General features: G+C 38.9%; 2 protein-coding genes across 7 annotated transcripts in view; both read left to right on the plus strand.

Annotated features, from left to right (window-relative positions):
- Positions 1 to 1,684: 1,684 nt before the first annotated feature.
- trappc13 (trafficking protein particle complex subunit 13) overlaps positions 1,685 to 22,057 on the plus strand; it is a 70,125-nt gene continuing 49,752 nt past the window's right edge. The window contains exons 1-3 of one of the 6 annotated variants that reach the window (XM_043689664.1): positions 1,685 to 1,935; positions 17,145 to 17,213; positions 19,165 to 19,264. In XM_043689664.1, the coding sequence (XP_043545599.1) occupies positions 1,863 to 1,935; positions 17,145 to 17,213; positions 19,165 to 19,264 (242 nt within the window). In that variant the 5' untranslated portion in view covers positions 1,685 to 1,862. Of the gene's footprint in view, positions 1,936 to 5,385; positions 5,474 to 6,668; positions 6,757 to 17,144; positions 17,214 to 19,164; positions 19,265 to 22,057 lie in introns of those variants that run through there. The other 5 variants (XM_043689646.1, XM_043689656.1, XM_043689638.1 and 2 more) reach the window with 5 other exon arrangements.
- On the plus strand, positions 1,867 to 8,799 carry zgc:101664 (uncharacterized protein LOC450064 homolog). Its single transcript, XM_043689698.1, has 2 exons — positions 1,867 to 1,935; positions 6,233 to 8,799. The coding sequence occupies exon 2, from the start codon at positions 6,448 to 6,450 to the stop codon at positions 7,195 to 7,197; it is 750 nt and encodes a 249-aa protein (XP_043545633.1). The 5' UTR covers positions 1,867 to 1,935; positions 6,233 to 6,447; the 3' UTR covers positions 7,198 to 8,799.

A 22,057-nucleotide genomic window follows, 5' to 3' on the forward strand; every position in this document is an offset into this window, starting at 1 on the left:
GTATGAGTTTGTTGGATTTGTGAACTATTTAGCAATGTTCTTGCCTAATTTGTCAATGGAGTGTGAACCTCTACGTACGCCCAATGCTCACAATATGCAGTGGTATTGAGACACAGAACAAGAGCAGTTTTCACTAGAGTGAAACGTGTTGTTAGTATTGAGGTACTACAATGTCAATGATGAAGTCACCATGCTGTGTGATGTCAGTAAGGCAGGGTTTGGAACAAATCTTCAGCAGCATGAACAACTGCACTTACATCCAGGGCATTAACACAAACTCAATCTTGGTGTTGTTTGATTTTTAACTTTGTACACCCCAGTCCAACACCAGCATCTCCAAATCATTGCTCCATTCAGAGAGAGAGTGATTTCATTTCTACTTCAGCCCAATAGCTGCTGAAATGCCTGGTCATGCCCTTGCTATTTCTGGATTCAGTGATATTAAACCTTTAGTTGAAACACTCTCATCTTCTAGTCTCTGCAATCTTCCACACATCTAAAATTAAGCTATTATATTCCAAGTAAACATTCTTCTCAACCATCAGCTGTTGATTAACATTGACTTCCAGTCTCCCAATGCTTTTCATCTAAAATTCTCATTTGCGTTTGTAAACATACTATGCCTTTATCTAGAAGATCAAAAAAGGTTGCCACAGAGTCGCTAATAAGAATCATCGTAAGTGGTGCACTATGAGGGGCATAACATAGGAGTTATATGGGCTGGTCATTGTCATAGAAGTCTACAACACAGAAGAAGGTGCTTCTACCCATCAAGTTTGTATCAGTCAAAAACAACCATCTAACTATCCTGATCACAGTTTCCAGCCGTGTATGTCTCAGCATCGCAAGTGCACATCAAATTCTTAAACGTTATGACAGTTTATGCTTCTATCACCCTTACATGCAGTTAGTTCCAGATTCCCACCTCTCTCTGGGTGAAAAAAATCCTCACATTTTATGGTCTATTCAAACTGAAAGGTGCCAAAATCATCAATAAATACCATCAAATCACAAAGTATTCTTACTATCCAAATTTGATTTTTTTTTATTGGTGACTACAGGACACTCTGTTGCTCACCAGTCACAGAAAACATTGATAGAACTTATGGGTCAAGTTTCCTTTCCAGTTCTATACAGGCACAGACAAGCCTAAGAAATTTAATTATGTCTCATGGTCAGTATATCAGTGTAATTTTAACAGTCATACCCATGATAGCAACACTGAAAATGGGCATTTGACCTGACAGTTTAAAGGACTTACACTCCATCTTAAATGTTCCGCAAGTAGGCGGCCTGTCTCCCCAATGTAGAGGAGGCCACATCGGGTGTAGCGGATGCAGTAAATGATGTGTGTGGAGGTGCAGGTGAATTTGTGACATATATGGAAGGATCCCTTGGAGCCTTGGAGGGAAGTGAGGGGGAGGTGTGGGCGCAAGTTTTGCATTTCTTGCGGTGGCCCCCGTGTCTCTGTGCAAGCGAGGAGAACAGATGTTTTCCTGTTTGCCCATATATCCACCATTGTTCTGTATTCATGTCTCATGCTAACATATCCTTTCTTTTTGCTGAATATGTATTTTCTCATTCCTGTTCTGTATCAGAATTTATACTTGCAGAAATAACATTAATTTATTTATATCCCACAAAAAGATTAAAAATAAATTTACTTGCAAAGAAAATTCTTACAATAAAACACACACAAATATAATTCATCATTGAAGTTAAACCAGGGAGAAGAGTTGTTTTTCCTCTCTGGATAATGTCACGCTCCGCAGGAACATGAAGCCCGGGCCAGCTCGAGTTTCGAAACACCAGGCACCGACAGTCATTTTGTTTCATGTCGCGGGCCGTAGGGCGGTTTGCGCATGCGGCCTGGGAGGAGAGCCGTGAAGATGGACGTGAATCAGCCGAAACAGGAGCATCTGCTGGCGCTGAAAGGTAAGGAGCGGCTGCCGGCTCGGCCCTGCCCAGGCTAGGCCAGGCCCGGCCCGGCCCGGGAGCTGTGCCACCTCGGCCCGGATGGAGAGCGGTGGCGGGACCTGAGAAAGAGCCCGGTCTCAGCTTCCCGAGCGCCGCACCTTTCCTACTTTAGAGAGTGACTCAGCCCTGACAGGGACAGGGAGAGACCGAGAGCTTCACCTGGCTGTCCGTGTTTGCGATCTGCTTTCACCGCAGCCTCCTGTTTCCCGGCGCAGCTCTATGATGAAGGGCAAAAGCCCGAAACGTCGATTTCGCTGCTCCTCGGACGCTGCCTGAACTGCTGTGCTCTTCCAGCAACACTGATCCAGAATCTATTTGCAGAGTGCTGGCGTTTGCATGTTGGCGCCATTGAGTACTGAATGTTTTCTCCACTTTCCAGAACCGACAACATTGCTGTTAATGAGAATAAGAGATCACAGACCATAGGTCTGGTTTGTCACATTGAAATTACGGTGATCCTAATTAGAGAGCGTGTTCCAAGCTCTGATAGAACACAGGCATGAGCATCACCTGTATAAACGTCAGTTATTTTGCAACGAAATTAGACAAAGCAGTGCGGATGTTGGACATTTGAAACAAATTGTGTTGCAGAAATTGTGCAGCATCTGTGCAGAGAAAGCAGAGTTAGCGTTTTGGATTCAGCGACCCTTCATAGAACTAGAACCCGAAATGCTAATTCTGTTTTCTCTCCACAGATGCTACCAGAATGTCTCCAGCAACTTCTGCTTTCGTTTCAGTTAATTTGCTACTTTAGTGAGATTCCGAATTGGTTAATGCTTCGCTCTCAAAGCTGTTCAGTTAAACCTTTGTCAATATTTTTGTGTGCCATCAATAAGCGTTTACATTGATTAACTTAAATAGGAACTTAAGAGCAACATAATGAATTACAGTAGTGGTCAGTGCCCAGCGTGATTTAAAAAAAATCTGTGTGAATTTTGCCAGGGTAAACTTGTTTGTGATACTTCTTTCAAGTCTGTCGAAATACGGTGTAATGATTTTTAAAAATGTGTAGTTATGTTAATGTTGCCATATTAATGTAACCTGTTGTTAACTAATACACATAAATGTGCCCCCACCCTATGTACTTTTGCAGTAAACTTTTATGTGGATCCTTATAAAATGCCTTTTAGAAATCCAAAAATACTAGATCACTTTTTTTCCCATTGCTAGTTACATCCTTACAAATTTCTAAATTAATCAAATCTATTTTTCTTCTATAAAACCATGTTCAAAATGAGTGACTATCTATTCTAGATTCACCCAAAAGTGGAAATGTTCTCCCAGTCACTCTGTGAAGACCTCTCAGGATCTTGCATATTTTGTTGGGATTGACTCTTACTCTTCTAAACTCCAGATAAAACCTAACTTTCTCTGAATGTCATCCAGTGCATTTACATTGTTTCTCAACAAAATGTGACCACTACACAGTACTCTAGATGTGACCTCACCAATGTCCTGTATAGTTGAAGCATAACCTCCCCACTTTTATATTCAATCCCCCTTGCAGTGAAAAATGCATTCTGTTCATTTCCTTAATGCCTGGCTGTTTTTTTTTTAATGGTCTGGTATTAGCTCCTTAATAATGGATTCCAGCATTTTTGCAGTGGTAGATGTTACTTTTGGAGGTCAAAATATTCCCTTATAGTCTCCCTCCTTTCTTTAACAATAATATTAAATTTGTGGCTTTCCAAACCATTGGAACCTTTGTTTGTGTTTAGTCACAATGCATGACTTGTTCCATCTCTATTATTTGTCTACTTTCTTCGGGACACGTGAAAAATTATGAGCGATCTATCACAGTGAAAATAAACCCTTAACTTAAGTTACTTTGAAATCGATATCTGTGATTAAGTAATGCCATTATTGCAAATATGCTAAATGTTGCATAAGCTTGCTTAACCAGTTGCAAATTACAATGTTAATTCTACGTTGACAGTACTGTTTAATCAGAGGAGCATCAGCTTGATTGATTCTATACTGCCAGGTAACCTGCTGATGCAGTACTAGTTTTAGATTGTACTCAACTGCTCTAAAAACATTTGGCAGAATCCAGGAGAGAGAAGGTTTTTTTTCTTACAGTTTGGTGAGTGTTGCTGGCAGGGTTGCTCATTTGTTGCCCATTTCTAATTTTACTTGCACTGTTGCCTTGCTAGACCATTTCAAATACAATTAAGAGTCCACAACTTGACATTGACTTTGGTCATTTTACAATTACTGTTAGTTAATAATCAAATAATTGGAAATCATTTTAGTCAAGTTTAGTTCATTATTCATTGCTAGATATAGTGTGGCATCCAATTTTGTTAGTTCTAGAACACATTGCTGAAAAAAATCTATCTTGAAAATTTGCAAGTTTCTGACTTGAGCCTCTCTTCCTAGCCTGTATTTTAATTCTCCACGTAAATAATTTTACATCAGATACATTATCTGCTAAAGCAGATCATACATTTCGGTTATTTTTATAGTACATTTTCAATTCTTTGCTGCTGCCAAAAGCCCTGTAACCAGTTGCATTGCAGTTAATTCCTGACATCTGGTTAATTCCTGACATCTCAATTCCACCAAAAGTCTCTGCATATTGCTTTCCTTTATTAATATGGTAGCAGCATTTTTAATCAAGGCTACCATCCTTCCCTGCTTTGTCCTAGTTTTCACATTCTTTTGGAAGACTGTATAATCTGGAATATTTCGCTTCTAATCATGATCACAGTACAGGCATATCTCTGTGATCAACCCTTCTTCTCTTACTTTGTTTAAATGTAAAAGAGCTTTGCATATAATCAGTTGCTGGAGAGTTTAGTCATTAGGCTCGTAATGGACTGTTTCCTCTGGGATTGAGTTTTGGCATGAATATGGTTTGTTCAAAGAAATGTGGGAGTCGATAAAGTGTGGAGCTGGAAAAAGGACAGCAAGTCAAGCAGCATCAGAGGAGCAGGAGAATCAGTTTTTCAATTTGGAACCTTTTATCAGATCTAGGGGAGGGGAATGGAGCTGAGAAATAAATGGGGGCAGTGGATGCAGGTAGCAGGTGATTGATCAGTGGGAAAGCTGAAGTGGATAGTTGGGAAGGAACGTGGACAGGTTAGATCAGGTCAGTGGGGTGGGGTGGGGTGGAGAGGAAGGGTTGTACCTGGGATGAGGTGGTGGGTGGAGGGAGCTACTGAGTTACTGAAAGCTACTGAGTTCTATGCCAAGGCCATATGGTTGTAAGTTCCTGAAGCGGACGATGAAGCGTTCTTCCTTGAGTTTGTGTGTGACTTTACTTTGAGAGTGGAGGATGCCCAGATTAGACATGTCATTGGGGGAGGGGGAGTTGAAATGGCTGGCAACTGGAAGATGGAGTTGATGTTCCCTGAATTGATTCCAGAGTTTACGTTCAGCCTCTCCGATGGAGAAGATGCTACATCGGGAGCAACAGATACAATAAATCAGTTTTGAGGAAATGCAGCTGAATCTCTGCCGGATTTGGAATGATTCTTTGGGACGTTGGATGGAGGTAAGCAGGGAAGTGTGAGGGCACATTTTGCACCTCCTGCGGCTGCAGAAAACAAAACTAGGTTATGTTCCTGATACTGTGATTTTTATGTAAGAAACCTATTGGCTGACTTCAACCTAAGTGGCCTGACAATTCTCCAAAGAGTCTTAACTTATTCTTGTGGCTTCTGTCCCACTGGTTGCTTTATTCTTCATTCAAAGTGAGGTGATGAGTGTGAGGGTCTGAGAGGGACTTGGTGAGTCAGTGGTTATCTCCATTGAACCTATGGTTTGTTTTTAAAGGACTGTACATGTTTAGTAAACACATTAAAACAGAAATTGAGTCAACACTTTGGGGAATGTGCCTTATTTACAATCTGTACTAAAACAAAAAAACAGTTTTCAAACTTACTTTAAATAAGGGATCTCTTTACTGTACTGGGGTGTCATCTTAGGTTGTGATTTTGGACTTCTGGGGTGGGACATCAGACTATACATTTTAGGCATGGGCAAAGATCTATCACGAGTCAATACTGACAGCAGGTGCTTTCTTAGCTTTTTGTTTTCCAAAAATTGGGTATTTGGTACTTTTGCATGTATGTTGAACTGGTTGCAAAGCTACAGAATTAGATTCCTCATCAGTTAGGATGATGTTTGTGAGAGGATCTAAAATTATGGACAAATATCAATGCTTTAGAAGTAAATTTTTAAAAGCTGCATTACTGTTTCTAGTTTAAGTATTGCATATACGAGAAATATTCAAAGATATTTATCTCTGCAGGGTAGCACTTCCTGAAGGTGATAGACTGCTGCATCTGAATATTGTGCTTCTGCTAAATTGATGAAGGAAGCACGATCAGTGACAATTCACTTCATTCTGAATGACTTATAGATTTGCATTTGTGAAGGTATAAGGAGAAAGGCTTGGTGATATTCATTGGCCTCCGGTGATTCCATTGCTGAGACTATTGCTTTTTGCCCAGAGCTGTCATTCAGATGGAAGTAGTGGTACATTATAGGCCTAAGCACGACTGTTCTTCTGAAGTACTAAAGATAGCAGGAAAATTGTTAGAAGACTTGCCACAAAAAATTTCACAAAGATTCATACCATGGTTTCCAAATCATATGAAAAGTTTACCAATGAAACCGCAGAAATGTCCACCAACTATTTCATATGAAGAAGCACAAAGAATTAAAAAGTACTTGGTTGATGTGGAATTCAAAGCAGAAAGACAAAATTATGATTGCACAGAGGATCTTCTGGAATTCTCCGTAAACCTGCAAATGAAAGATCATCTTAATCAGGTAGCTGCTGCAGAATTTGTTCCTGAAATGACTGATTTACTGTGTGGAGATACAAATGAGGAATATAAATCAGAAAGGTCATGGAGTGTTACGAGATACAGCAGAATGAAAGGATCAAACATTTTGGCAGTTAGCCGAAGACTTCAAATAATTAAGGAAAAGTTCCAGCTCCATTCTTTTCAAAGGGCAAAATGGGTTATTGATCAATCCAATTGTAGTGCTCAGCAACTTGAAGAGATCTGGGCTAAACTGAGTAGTGTTATCAAACATGGTGATCTTCCTGGTTGTAATGCCAAAATACATAGACATCTTGGTCAAATATGGGTTTTCTGTGATCTAATGTGCTGTGAATATGTTGGTAATTTTATTAAACAAGTATTAAATCTTGCAGGTAACATCAGTTTACTTGTACATCGACATGGTTTAATTTATAACTTGTAGCTATGAATAATGTTATTTCAGAACTAAAATGTCATTAATATATATGAATTTCTTGCCAGTGTCTGTAGACTTTAAACAATACAAATTTACATGTAATTTTGATAAATGAGCAGATTGTCTTTAATGACCGCTTGTGTAAACTCTTAAGTAAGCTTGCATGATAGCCTTGGACTCTGGTCATACTCTTCTCTGAGACAGAATATTGCCAAATCCCACTTCAGAGACTTAAATACAAAATTTTATTCAGTTCCTTGGTTGCATCCTGAGGGTCTTTTACCATAGAGAGTGGCAGTTTCTTGGAGCTGAGGAAGATGCCATGGCACTTTAAAAGAAAATGTAGAGTTCGACATTATAGTTTTAAAAAATAACTATGTTATTGTAATCAACCTGTTACGTTATGACACACACCTCCAGAACAGGTCTAACTCAAACACTCTGGCCCAGATGTTCTCCCAACTAGTTACTTTCTAATTGATCTGTACAGAGACCTTATTACACACCTCTGGAGCAGGACACGTTTAAACCCAGATCCCTTGGCTCAAAGCGAAGGACACTATTATTGTGCCGTAAGAACCCTTAAGTTCTCTCTTGTACTATGGACAACATTTATCCTTTAGTTAAACTTATTACAACAGATTGCTGCTGGGTCAAATACCTGGATCTCCCTTTCTAACTACACGATGTGTACCTACATTACATCATCTGCTGTAGTTCAAAAAGGTTGCTGATTACCTTGTGTGATGGACAGTAAATGCTGAACAATAAATGCTGGCCTAGCCACATCTCATGAATAAGTCTATATTTAAAAAAAAACCTAACTATCCACAAATTGGTTGCTACATTTCCTGCATGTTTAAATGGAAATAACCAAACTTCAGAATTACTTAAGTAGCTATAAAGCATCTTGGATTGTCCTGAGGTTATGAATGATGCTACTCTATGTAAGTATTTTTTAGTATAAACTTTCTCATCAGAACAATTTTTCCTCTTCCCAGACACTTTGCAATTTCCTTGAACGTGTTTTCTGTATAGAAATACTCATTCATTGATCTCGACTAAAAGTGTTTTTCATAGAGGTGTTTTGCAGGGCATTAGTAAATGGTCAATGGCATTGTGTCATTTTGAACTGAAAATTAAGTTTAATATCCTGGTCACTTGAGTTAATTGTTTTAGTTAGGATAGGGATCATGGCTTCAGCATTCCTGTACATAGGAGAATGGAAAGATAACTAAAATTCCAGTTTCTGGCCCCAATCCAGTGATTTTAGCTGAAGTATTGAATGTTTATAGTGGTTGGCTGTCAACTGGATCATGCCATCTTCAAAGTTGATTGCACTGTTCAAACAAAAGCTTATGCATCAAGTGTTTTCCGAGTTGGTACTTAATTAATGGTTTCAAGGGATGCTGATGCTGTGGTGCAATCTCTCAGTATGAGGAAAGAAAGGGAAATGAGAATAGCAAAAGTGCAATGCACTTTCATTATTTACATTTTTAGCAGGGCAGGCGAGATGATGCAGTTCAGAATTGTATTGGAGATGAGAATGAAAACTGTCCAGATTTAATCTTGAATGAAACATGGTCTGCATAAAATGTGTAACTACACTGGAAATAAATATTTAAAAAATATGTTGCATTTGTCTTTTATTTACCTGAGTTTAGAAGCAATGAATAATGTTGAATTGTCAACTTTCATGAACACCCTTCTAACTTGCTTGTAACTGATGGACACGTTATCACACGGTGGCACAGTGGTTAGCACTGCTGCCTCACAGCGCCAGAGACCCGGGTTCAATTCCCGCCTCAGGCGACTGACTGTGTGGAGTTTGCACGTTCTCCCCGTGTCTGCGTGGGTTTCCTCCGGGTGCTCCGGTTTCCTCCCGCCATCCAAAGATGTGCAGGGTCAGGTGAATTGGCCATACTAAATTGCCCGTAGTGTCAGGTAAGGGGTAAATGTAGGGGTATGGGTGAGTTTCGGCGGGTCGGTGTGGACTTGTTGGGCCGAAGGGCCTGTTTCCACACTGTAATCTAATCTAATCTAATCTAAATCTAAAACTTTTAACATATTCATTCCCAGCCTTACACCATACTACGGACCCACTTTTCTATGTGAGTGGGCTGGTAGTCATAGAGTCGTAGAGATGTACAGCATGGAAACAGTCCCTTCAGACCAGCTCGTCCATGCCGACCAGATATCTTACATTAGTCTAGTCCCATTTGCCAGCATTTGGCCCATATCCCTCTAAATCCTTTCTATTCCTATACCCATCTCAATACCTTTTAAACTGCTATAATTGTACCAGCTTCGCCACTTCCTGTGGCAGGTCATTCCTTACATGCACCACCTCGGTGTGAAACAGTTGCCCCGTTGGGTTCCTTTTAAATCTTTCCCCTCTCACCCTAAACCCATGCCCTCAAGCAACTTGCTAACCTTCAAGTCTCTGAACAATAGCACCAATCAGACCATGCATTTTAAGTATAAACATGTCTGACGTTTTGTTTGTAATTTATGATCTATTGAAGAGTTGTATTCACAGAATCTACACATTTTCAAAGCTGAATATCTTCTCCGTTTAAACCTTAGTAGTTTTTTGCCATGATTCAGAATTTTGGCTCAAAATATTAATGCCAATATTATGTAATAACTATTTACCTTATCCATTTTTCTCATATTTGTGAAAAATTTTGTACATGCTTTCAAGCTTATGAAGTCAATTCGGAGATTATACCACCCCGTTGTTTTGAATTGGAAACTGAAATGTCTACCAATTGGCTGAACAGCATGCTTAAGTCTTCATGTGACCTCTTGAACAGGCTTTAATTCGCAGCAATAATTAAAATTCAAGGACCATGCCTGCTATATGCTTCGTGTGCACAGGGACTGACCACAATGTTTATATAGATTTGTAAAGAATGGAAACAGGAGCAAGCCGTTTAGTTCCTTAATTGTATAAACTACTCCAGGTACAGTTGTCACAAGACTTGGCTACTTTTATATTCTGATCCTTTGCAGGAATGGAAACTCTGCACTTTCTAATTTCTTGTCATACCTGCATGCTAACTATTTGATATTCACGTGCAAGGACGGACACGCATTTTTGTTCTCGAATTGGGTAACGTCACATTTTCTGACATCATACTTCATCTGCCTCTGATTACTTCACCTATCTAGCTCCCTTTTCAGACTCTTTGCATCTTCCGCACCATATTGTTATCTTACCTATTTTTGTATCATCAGCAAAATTGGCTACAGTGCAGTTGATCCCTTCTTCCAAATAATGAACATAGAGTGTAAATAAATGCAACCCTAGCACTGATCCTTGTTGCACTTCACTCAGCATGCTAAGCTGAAAATTACTTATTTATCCTTCCTTTATGACCTGTTAGTTAACCAAACCCCTCTCTATGCTAACATATTTCCAATAATGCCATGAACCTTGATCTTGTGCAGTAAATCTTCATGTGATATCTTTAGATTTAGATTACTTAGTGTGGAAACAGGCCCTTCAGCCCAACAAGTCCACACCGACCCTCCGAAGAGCAAGCCACCCAGACCCACTCCCCCACATCTACCCCTTCACCTAACACTACGGATAATTTAGCATGGCCAATTCACCTAACCTGCAAATTTTGGACTGAGAGGAAACTGGAGCACCCGGAGGAAACCCACCAAACACTGGGAGAATGTGCAAACTCCACACACACGGTTGTCTGAGGCAGGAATTGAACCCGGTTCTCTGGCACTGTGAGACAGCAGTGCTAACTACTGTGCTGCCCACGTGCCCATCTTATCAAATGCCTTTTATGGAAATCCAAATGCATGACATCTATTACTTCCCCTTTATCAAACCTACCTGTTAAATTATCAAAGAACTCTAATAAATTTAAGAAATGGTATTTCCCTTCCATAAAACTGATTATTATCTGATTTACTAAATATCTGACTGCTCCCTCACTAATCCGTGTATATTCACAATGCAAGGTGTTGGGCTAATTGGCTTATATTTACTGCTTTCTGTCCATTTTTTTTTAATAGAAGTGATATTTCTGCAGTTTTCTAATCTACTGGGATCTTTCCAGAATTTAGAGAATTTTTGGAGATTATAATCAATGCATCCATTATGACTTCAGTCACTTCAAGCCCTCAGGTTCATGAGACTAGTAACACTTCTGTCTCATTGGTGTTGTCAATACTTTTTTCTCTAGTTATTGTTTCAAGTAGCCACCCCTCCCTTTCCTTCTTTTCTATTGACCATTATTAAAAATGTTTTCTACTGTGAAGACAGGGACAAAATATTCAAAGTTTCAGTTGTTTCCTTATTTCCCATTATTAATCACCAATCTCATTCTTCAAAGGAACAACCTTCACTTTAGCTACTTGTTTCTTTTAATAAAAACTGTATTTGTGTTAATATTAACTGTATTCTATATCCATAGAAACATTTACTATCTGATCTTAATTTCCTGCTACTTTCCCCTCATTTTTTAAGCCAGTCTTTATTGATTTCTAAAATTTCGTCAATGTTCTGACCTACAACAATTCTTTGCAGTATTGCATATTTTTCACCTTTAATGCCTTTAAGTTTGAGATACCAATAATGGACCATATTCCTCATTCTGCAGTTGAATGTGAAATTCTATCATGCGATCACTCTTACCTAGAACATCCTTTACAATATGGTCATAAATAAATCTTCTCTGTTTTGTCCCTTCCTAATGAACTCTGCACTCTGGTTATCACTATCCTATTGTCCTTATCCTGTTGTATTATCCTATCCTATTGACACTGTCACATTGTCCTTTCTCTTTTACAAATATTCAAATCTCCACTTGCTTGAAGCTGTTTAATTTAAAACTCTCTTAATAGGCAAATATCGAGAATTTATTCGGATGAATAAATGATTGCTTAATGGACAGGAAGCAGAAAGTGGACATCATTGGGACATGTTCACGTTGGTGGGTTATGAGTTATGGGCTGTTGCAGGGATTAGTGCTGGTCCTCTGCTATTTAAATAATATTGTTGAAATAACACATCTGCTTACCAGTGGCATACAGGATTATGAGGATGGGGTAAATAAAAAATACTGAAGTGTTCGATCATTCATAATCCTAATGAATAATGGGGCATACTTGGTAGGCGTTGGGTAAACCATTTAAGCTATGTTCCTGTGCTAAGTTTGCTGATGATGCTAGGTGGAAATGTAAGTCCTTGTTTTCAACACAACTAAGTAAATGGACAACAAAATGGCAGAATGGTTATAGTGCCAGGAAACACAAGATTATTCAATTCAGTCCGAAGAATGGAAATCAGAATTTTTTTAATAACGTGAAACTTGGAAATTTTGTTCACATAAACTTTGTGTTTAAATCTGAAGCATAGCATGCAGGTGTAGATAACAATTAGTGCAAATAACATTTTAGCCTTGACTGCAAAAGGATTAGAGTACAAAAATGAGGAAATATTGCTATAATTATTTTGAGACCACACCTGGAATAGTGTTTTCAATTTTACTTTCCATTTTTGAGGAAGGAGAGAACTGCATTGGAGGCAGTACACCAAAAAAATTGTTCTTGGGATTAGAGGCTGAGTAAATTGGACGTACAAGTGTGCAAGTTAGGTTGATAAGTTCATGACTGTGATTGTGGCTCAATTTTCCTGTCCACCTGTTACTTTTTTTATACCTTTCTAGTAAAATTCTGTCTATGACCTTGCCACCATCACTCTGGGGGTGAGAATTTTGCAAAGCAATGACCTACTGAGACAACATTTTCTTCTCCTCTCTGTCTGAAAGAGAAACTCTTATTTTTAAACTGTGTCCTAATTCTAGTCTCCTATATTCAGCCTGTAAAGTCCTGTCAGGAGCTTTATATTTCAATTAAATCATCTTTCTTTCTTCTAAACTTCAGTGGATACAGGCCCAAAACTATTCAGCCTTCCTCATAAGCCTAATTTCTTCTTTGCAGAGTGAATCTTCTCTGAACTACCTCTGATATTATATCCTTTCTCAAGTAAGGAAACCAAAACAATATACAGGATTCCTGATGTGCATAATCTCACTAAGTCTGATTATAATTGGAGAAAAACTCCCTGCTTAAAGATCATTCCCTTTGCATTAAGTAGCAACATGCCTATTTGATGCCCAATCACTCATTGTATTTGCCTGCTAACATTTTGTGATTCATGTACCAGGAGGCCCAGATCCCCCTCTACTGCAGAATTTTATGATATCTTTATATTTAAAGAACATACTGTATTTCTATTCTTCAAGCCAAAGTCAGCAAGTTTGCATTTTCCCACCAAATACTCCACCTGCCATTTTTTGTGCCCACTCACTTAACCTATTTAACTTCCTTTTTAAATCTATGACCTCAACTTACTTTATAACCTGTCTCATTACTAAATTTGCCAACTGTACGTTTGGTCTCTCGTTCCAAGTTATAAATATAGTTTGTAAAATAGTTGAGGTTGCAGCCCTGATGTCTGTGCCACTACAGCAGTTATATCTTGCAAATCTGACAATGACCTATTTATCCTTACTTATTGCTTGTTAGCTAACCAATCCACTACCCATGGTTATACTATACTCCTCACCATGAATTCTTGTGTGTAGTAACCCTCAATGTGATGCCTGATTAGATGCTTTTTGGAAGTCACAAGTATATCACATCCACCAATTCCCCTTCATCCATGTTGCTTGTTACTTCCTTAAAGAACCGTAACACAATGGTTAAGAATGAAAGATGATGTTATAAAAACATTCAAGATTCTGAAGGGATTAGGTGAGAGGTTTTCTCTGACTCAGGAGTCTGGAACAGTCTTAGATTAAGAAGTTAATTGTTTATACCTGAAATGAGAAACTTCTACTTCAAAATGATACTTTAGAAGATTGTGGATGCTCAATTGTTAAACATTTTTAAAGCTGGGATAAGCAAGTCTTTGTTTCTCAAGGCTTCAAGGGATGTGGAAGCAGGTAGGAAAATTTAAATGGATGATCAGTCAAGATGGTTATGAATTGTGGAATAGACTCAAGCTGGATTGACTATTTCCTACCTCTTGTATTTGTGGTTTTCCAGGATGCTCATCCCAGTGTTATTCAGGTAAAGGCCATTTCAGTTATACAATTCCCTCTTTCCCAGTAGACAATCACATTCATTCTAAATAAGTGAAATTTCATTGCCTGTTTTTGGAGTAAATACTGTCTGTGATTGCTGCCATTTCTCCTCCAAAATTTTTGGCAGCTTCTAGAGTCTACCCATGCATAGTAAATTCAGGAATGTCCATAAGACTGCTACTAAAGTTTCCAAATTTTGTCTCCAGTCAGCAATCAATAAATTTTACTGAATGAAGCAAAAAATGCTCTTTTAAGCACATTTGTTAAAAGCTTGAAACTCATTACATGCATTTAACATTGCACTAAATGTATATTTACTTAGGAAATGAGGAACAGGAGCTAGCCATTCCAGTCTGCTCCATCATTTTTAGAAGCTTTTGTTATCTTTATTATCTAGAAATCTATCAGTCTCTATCTTGAACAGATTCTAAATGATCCTCCATAGCCCTCTGGGTAGAGAATTCCATGGTTCACAATCTTGTGAACAAATTTCTCATCTCAGTCCTCAATTAAAATTATTTAGAAACTCTGTCCCCTGGATCTCGACCACCCCCAAATTAGGGCATGCATGTTTTCTGCATCTACTCTGTCTAGTCCTTTAAGAATTTTCAAAGTTTCAATTAGATGACATCACATTCTTCTAAACTCTCTATAAAATATAGTCCTAGTCTATTTAATCTCTCCTCATTTCATATCCTCTTTTCCCAGTTATGATTCTCAATAAAACTTCATTGGCCTCCAATATATGTGTATGACAGCCAAATCATGACATACTGGGTTTCAAAACTTACTTTATTCAAAGATGAGAAAAATAATGCTGATCACACTATCTTAAAATGAATTGAATTGTGAAGCTTTGGTCTCACTTGTTCTATAAGATAATGGTTCTGAAGGGGTTAGTTATCATGTTGCATTGGCTCCACCTAGTCTACTGATGTCAGACAGTCTATGACTGGAGATGAAGGGTCTATTCACATTTTTGGAGGTATTGTGTACCAGTTCCTGAGCACCCTACAAACTATAGCTGACTAATGTACGTATACTATACTGCAATAAATTGAAATTTTGCTAAAGGAGTGTTTCTTCTGTAGATAATCTATGATGCTGTAGCCTCCACCACGATTTGCTGGACAGGCTCAATACAAGGGAGGATTATAGTGTCAATGAACTACCTCAAGTAACCCTTACTTCACCAGTTTCTGAAACTGAGTGGCAAATTACACCAGGAATGATCATTTAGCAAAGTACCAGATTAGCTCCACTGTGCATCCATGAGGTCAGTTGACACTTTTGACTAGAATCCTCACTCGGTGTCCAGAAAGTTTACAACAATCCCCAGTGTTAATACTATTCTGAATCTGATATCATATGCTGCGTTGCCATGCCTGAGTACTTTCCCAAGCATTTCTCTGTGCTTGGTGTTCACAAACAAATCCAGGTAAGGCTACAAAACAACCTGTTCCTAAGCCAGCCAAGGTCATTGCAGTTACCTTCCAGCCAAAACAAGCTTTTTATGCTAAGCCTGTTTTTCACATTTTCTTTCAATTGCTTTTTTCCATGTCCAGTTAACCCTTAATAACCTAGTTTGCAGGTATACCTTTTGTGCTAACAGTGTAGGTGTATAATAACATCTCTGAACAGGTAGTCTAGAAAATAGGAAAAAAAGAACCAACTGTCTTGTGGGATTGGATGCATGTAGATCAGTTTGTGAAAAGACATATTTTCTACTCTAAAATACATTAATAATCTAGCTGGATTTTGAAATAGGAAAAAAAGAACCAACTGTCTTGTGGGATTGGATGCATGTAGATCAGTTTGTGAAAAGACATATTTTCTACTCTTAAAATACATTAATAATCTAGCTGGATTTTGCTATCAGTTTTCAACATTTTCCCTTTTTATTTTTTAATTTGGGTTCAGATTGCTGGGTGCATTTTAAGCTGTATTGTCTTGAGTTTAATTTATGCTTCTGGACTATTGGTTCAGTAGCACAATTGCTATCGTGTACTCATGTGGAATGTGCCAGTAGCTCGAATCAACAAAATCACAGGGTTTAATTCCCAAAACATTAGTTAAAACTCCTGGGGTCTTGTGTAATTTAAAAAAAACAATTATCATTGGAAACCACTGTGCTTGCTTTATTTTCAGAGATGTGTTCTGCCCTGATAGAAATGAGATGTGAATTTAGAATCCTGTCTTATCTTTGTACGATTATTAGAATCCATGAACGGTAAACAATAATCACTGGGAAGAAAATCATTTCACTATCTACCACATGTTCCCTGTGCTACAAAAGCGAATACCAGCAAGATGACCAACTGTTATATCTGAAGCATAGTGACCTGTTGCCAGTGTCATGAAAGAAGATCACAAACCATTTGTGTGAATTCCCAATGGGTAGCAATTTGTAGTCGAACCTTTGCAGGGACACCGCAATAATTAAACACTAGTGTGAATTTGTCATTTCTGTTAAAGATGTTTGAACTTGCTGAAAAATTCAATTTTATAAACAAACATTAATTACTTCTAAAAGTTTTGTATTACTAGGTTTTGTTGGATAAAGCTTTGAGATCTGGCAAAAAGCTGGTAATTGGAGTTGAACTACTGACTATTCAAAAATTGTTTAAATGGCAGAACAGATTTAAGGGCCTGAATGATCTGCTGTTGTTCCAATGTTCAATAATACTCTACCTTTTAATATTTTAACAGTAGTTAATGCCTGGTTAAATAGCCTAATGGTATAAAATTTGTGTCAAATGCAATTTGATTTTGACAAACTTTTTTTAACCTGGTCGATTTGACTTTTTGCTATATTTCTTTGTTTATTTTATGTTATAGTGATGAGATTAACCAAACCGACATTATTTACCAACCTGCCAGTGACCTGTGAAGACAGAGATCTACCTGGTGAGTCTGGATAGTCATTCAGTATTAGAAAACAGTCCGCTATCATTTTGGCTAGAGTATCAACGTATAACACTTTGTGACGCAGCCTGATTTTAATCTGAGTGTTAACTTTTTTTTTCCTTTTCAGAGGCAACCTTTTGGTAATCTGAGAATTTTTAAACATTCATTGTTACTTTATATGCAAGTTTTCTGTGTACTTAAGAGTTCTGTTTCCTCCTTTCAGTCCTTTTCAGTGACAGTTTAATACAAATATGACAGACATGGGTCACTTCTTGTGAAGTCTATTACGTTTGTTTTAGAAAATTCCCATTTTGGTATGTAAAATATCACCTTGCAAAGGCACATTGCTTAGAAAGCATCCTGCAAAAATAAAGTGGTGTTCACAATGCCATTTTATGGTGTGCTTTGGAATCATCCAATGTGATGCCAAAAGAGACAGGACATAAATCTACTTGTCCTTTCTTTTCTTTTAGGCTGACTTTTTGTCTTTTGTGTGCAGACATTCTGGACATATTGCACTCAACCCCTACCAACCAGTCACAGGTTTTCCACTGAATGTTAATCCAGAACTGCAATCTCTATGTGCTAGAGTTTGGAATGGGATCTGAACAAAGGCAAGAATGCCTCTGTGAAGCCGCAAGTTCATTTTGCCTAACCAGCTTTGTGACAGGATTATACGGTCCGTTCAGTCACAATATTCGTCAATACATTTCTAGGAATGCTAAAATCCATTTCTGACAATATTTGCAGTTCTCAACGTGTGTTAAGCTGGCTTGTTACACCATCTGTGACTGCAGAATGAAATTCATATGTTAATTTTAACGTCTCAGTGATTCTACGTTCTATTTCAGCACACCTTGACAATTACCTCATCTTTGTGTCTGTACAATTCAGATTGATTTGAATCCCAAGCTCCTTTTCGTTAATTGACTCTAAAATAACCTAGATCTAAAGGTTCCCCTTGTAGCTTGGAAATAAACACTCCTCCGAGTGCTCCTGTCCCATTCCTTTACTACTTCTATCAATTGACTTGCTCAGTTTATGTAATGACCACACAACTATCTGACCTGTTAATTGTTGTTTGATATCTGTCTGTTTTTACAACAATGTCCTTTCCAAAGCCCACTTTTCTGTACTGTATCCTCAACCTTCAATAGTTGTGTGAGAAAGGTTTTTCTCACAACACATTTCCTGCCTAAAATCTCCCCTTAGCTACCATGTCTCCAAGAAGAACAATCCCAACTTCTCTGGTGTATCCTCATAGCTGAAGTTTCTCATTCCTGGAATTATTGTAAACCTTTCTGCATTTCTCAAATGCATTCACATCCATCCTATAGCGTGGTGTCCAGAATTATATGCAAAACACTAAAATTAACATATGAATTTCATTCTGCAGTCTCAGATGGTGTAACAAGCCAGCTTAACACACGTTGAGGGTCTTTCTATGTTCAGCATAAAATCCTTGCTCTGGGGCTCTTAACATTACTAATGAATTCCAGGATGTTTTCTGCTTTCATAATGAGTCCCTGTGAATCACCATAACCAGGGTTGTGGTTCGGGCTTTAAAGTAAATAGTTGGGGTGGGAGGTAGAGGTTGGGTTCAGTTGTATGGAAATTATGGGGAAAAGTTAAGTAGGGAGAGGGCTCAGAAGAGGTTAGTTTCCAGAACAACTATGAGATGAAATATGAGAGTAACTGGCTCATAGAATAAAAAAAATTCGAGATTTGTTTTAGACATCTACAAGGCAAGAGTGGATGGGGGACCGTTGGAAAATGGCCGGGAGAGGTTCTTGATTAGCAAGGCGATCAATGGTTATGGGGAGAAGGCAGCAGAATGGGGTTAAAAAACATTTCAGTCATGATTGAATGGCAGAGCAGACTCGAAGTGCCAATTCTGCTCCTGTATCTTATGGTCTTGTGGTCTTATGACAAATTACTGTTTTTGCCTTAGGAGATCTTTTCAGTCAACTTATGAAGGATGATCCCTCTACAGTTAAAGGAGCAGAGAACTTTATGTTGGGAGAAATGCTGACTCTCCCTCAGAACTTTGGGTAAGAATTTTCAATCATTCAGGCATATGTGTTCTTTCATTTTTGCTTTTCTGTCTCCACTTTACTACCTCACCATGTACCAAACACACCAGTAAAGAACCCAAACAAGCAATTAGGAGGCCTAAAAGGCGTCATTAAATGTCTTTGGCCAACAGAATTAAGAAAAATCCCAAGCTGTTTATATACACAAAGGGAGCAAGAGGGTAGCCAGGGAAAGAGTGGGTCCACTCGAGGACAAAAGATGAAATTTACACATGGAGCCGAAAGAAGTGAATGAGGTCATTATTGAGTGTTTTGCATTAGTATTTACAAAGGAGAAGGAGATGGTGAGTCTTAGAAGGGCGATGTTGATATCCTAGGGCATGTCAATATAAAAAAGGTGGTGATGTTGGGTGTTTTGAAAAGCGTTGAGGTAGACACATCGCCAGGGCATGATGAGGGAGGCACTGAGGATATTACAGGGGCCTGATATGAAATCTTTGTATCCTAGTCGCAGGAGAGGTCCCAGAAGACTGCAGAATAATACTCCTTTGTTTAGGAAGGGCAATGGGGATAATCTGGGAAATTACAGGCTGGCAAGCCTTGCATCTGTAGTAGGGGAATAATTGGAGAAGATTCTTAGGGATAGGACTTTTCTTCCACTCGTCGAATGTGGGCATCGCTGGTTGACCAGCATTAATTGCCCATCCTGAGTTGCCCTTCAGAAGGTAATGAGCTGCTCTCTTGAACTGCTGCAGTCCACATGTTGTAGGTTGGGGAGGGAATTACAGGACCAGTGACAGTGAAAAAATGTTGATTATATTTCCAAGTTAGGATGGTGAGCAGCTTGGCAGGGAAGTTGTAGGTGGTTGTGTTCTCATGCATCTGCTGCCCTTGTCCTTCTCAATTGAAGTGGTCATGGGTTTGGAAGGCACTGTGGAAGGATCTTTGAATTTATGCAGTGTAACTTGTCAATAGTATACACTGCTGCTACTGAACATTGGTGGAGAACGGAGTGGATGTGCCAATCGAGTGGGATGCTTTCTCCTGGATGCTGTCAAGCTTCTTCAGTGTTGTTGGAGCTGCACTCCTGCAATCAAAGGGGGAGTATTCCACCACGGTCCTCCTTTGATCCTTGTGTCTTGGTAAGGCTTTGGGGAGTCAGGAGCTGAGTTACTTGCTGCATCATTCCTAGCCTCAGACCTGATCTATTAGCCATTGTGTTTATGTGATGAGTCCAGTTGAGTGTCTGAGCAATGGGAATCCCAAGGATGTTGATAATTAGGGATTTAATGAAGGTAACACTCTGAATGTCAAGGGGCGGTTGTTAGATTGTCTCTTATTGGAGATGGTCATTGCATGGTATTTGTGTGGCGCGACTGTCACTGCCACTTGTCAGGGTGAGCCTGGATATTGTCCAGATCTTACTGCATTTAAACATGAACATCTTCAGTATCTGAGGAGTTGTGAATGGTACAAAACACTATGCAATTAATTTACTCACATTTTGAAAAATATAGACTTCTAAGCAATAGGCTGCATAGCATTTTGGGGGCAGGTCTTGTCTCTCGAATTTTATTGAGTTTTTTGAGGAAGTGATTGGTTGACAATGTTCCACATTGGCAAGCTTATTCAAAAGGTGAAGTGACATGGCTCTGAGAAGAGCTGTTAAGTTGAATACAGAACAGGCTTAGTCATAGAAGATTGAGAGTAGCAATGGAAGGGTGTTTTTCAGACTGAAGATCTGTGACCAAAGGTCTTCTGCACAGATTAGTGCTGGGACCCTTGTTATTTGTAATATATATATAGATCATTTGGAAGATAATATAAGTGGCCTGAGTAGTAAGTTTGTGGACAACACAAAGATTGGGGGAGCTATGAATAGTGTGAAAGATTGCCAGAGAATACAGTAGGATATAGATGGGCTGGAAACTTAAGTGGAGAAACGACAGATGAAGTTTAATCTGGAAGCATGTCAGGTAGCATCAACTTATAGAGGAATCTAAGTGTACAGTTCACAGTTCCTTGAAAGTGGCAACACAAGTGGATAAAGTGGTCAAGAAGGCATATGAAATGCTTGCCTTTGGTCCGGCAAAGAGTATAAACATTGGCAAATTGTGTTGCAGTTGTATTGAACTTTAGGTTACATTTAGACTATTATATACGTTTCTGGTCACCACACTACCAGAAGGATATGGAGGCTTTGGAGAGAGTACGGAAATAGTTTTCCAGGATGTTGCATGGTTCGGAGGATATTAGCTATGAGAGGAGATTGGACAAACTTGGTTAGTTTTCACTTCGAGTCATAGAGATGTACAGCATGGAAACAGACTCTTTGGTCCAACTTGTCCATCCTGACCAGATATCCCAACCCAATCTAGTCCTGCCTGCCAGCACCTGGCCCATATCCCTCCAAACCCTTCCCAATCATATACCCATCCAGATGCCTTTTAAATGTTATGATTGAACTAGCCTTCACCACTTCCTCTGACAGCTCATTCCATATACGTACCACCCTCTGCATGAAAAAGGTTGCCCCTTAGGTCTCTTTTATATCTTTTTCCCTCTCATCCTAAACCTAGGCCCTCTAGTTCTGGACTCCCCCACCTCCGGGAAAAGACTTTGTCTATTTATCCTATCCATGCCTCTCATGATTTTATAAACCTCTATAAGGTCACCCCTCAGCCTCCGACACTCCAGGGAAAACAGCCCTAGCCTATTCAACCTCTCCCTGTAGCTCAAATCCTCCAAATGCAGCAACATCCTTGTAAATCTTTTCTGAACCCTTTCAAGTTTCACAACATCTTTCTGATA

The sequence above is a fragment of the Chiloscyllium plagiosum genome, chromosome 1, assembly GCF_004010195.1.
Source record: "Chiloscyllium plagiosum isolate BGI_BamShark_2017 chromosome 1, ASM401019v2, whole genome shotgun sequence".
In the NCBI taxonomy this organism is placed as follows: Eukaryota; Metazoa; Chordata; class Chondrichthyes; order Orectolobiformes; family Hemiscylliidae; genus Chiloscyllium; species Chiloscyllium plagiosum.

Coding starts and splice junctions, on each gene's coding strand:
- zgc:101664 (XM_043689698.1), top strand. CDS start 6,448: ATGGAAGTAGTGGTACATTATAGGCCTAAGCACGACTGTTCTTCTGAA.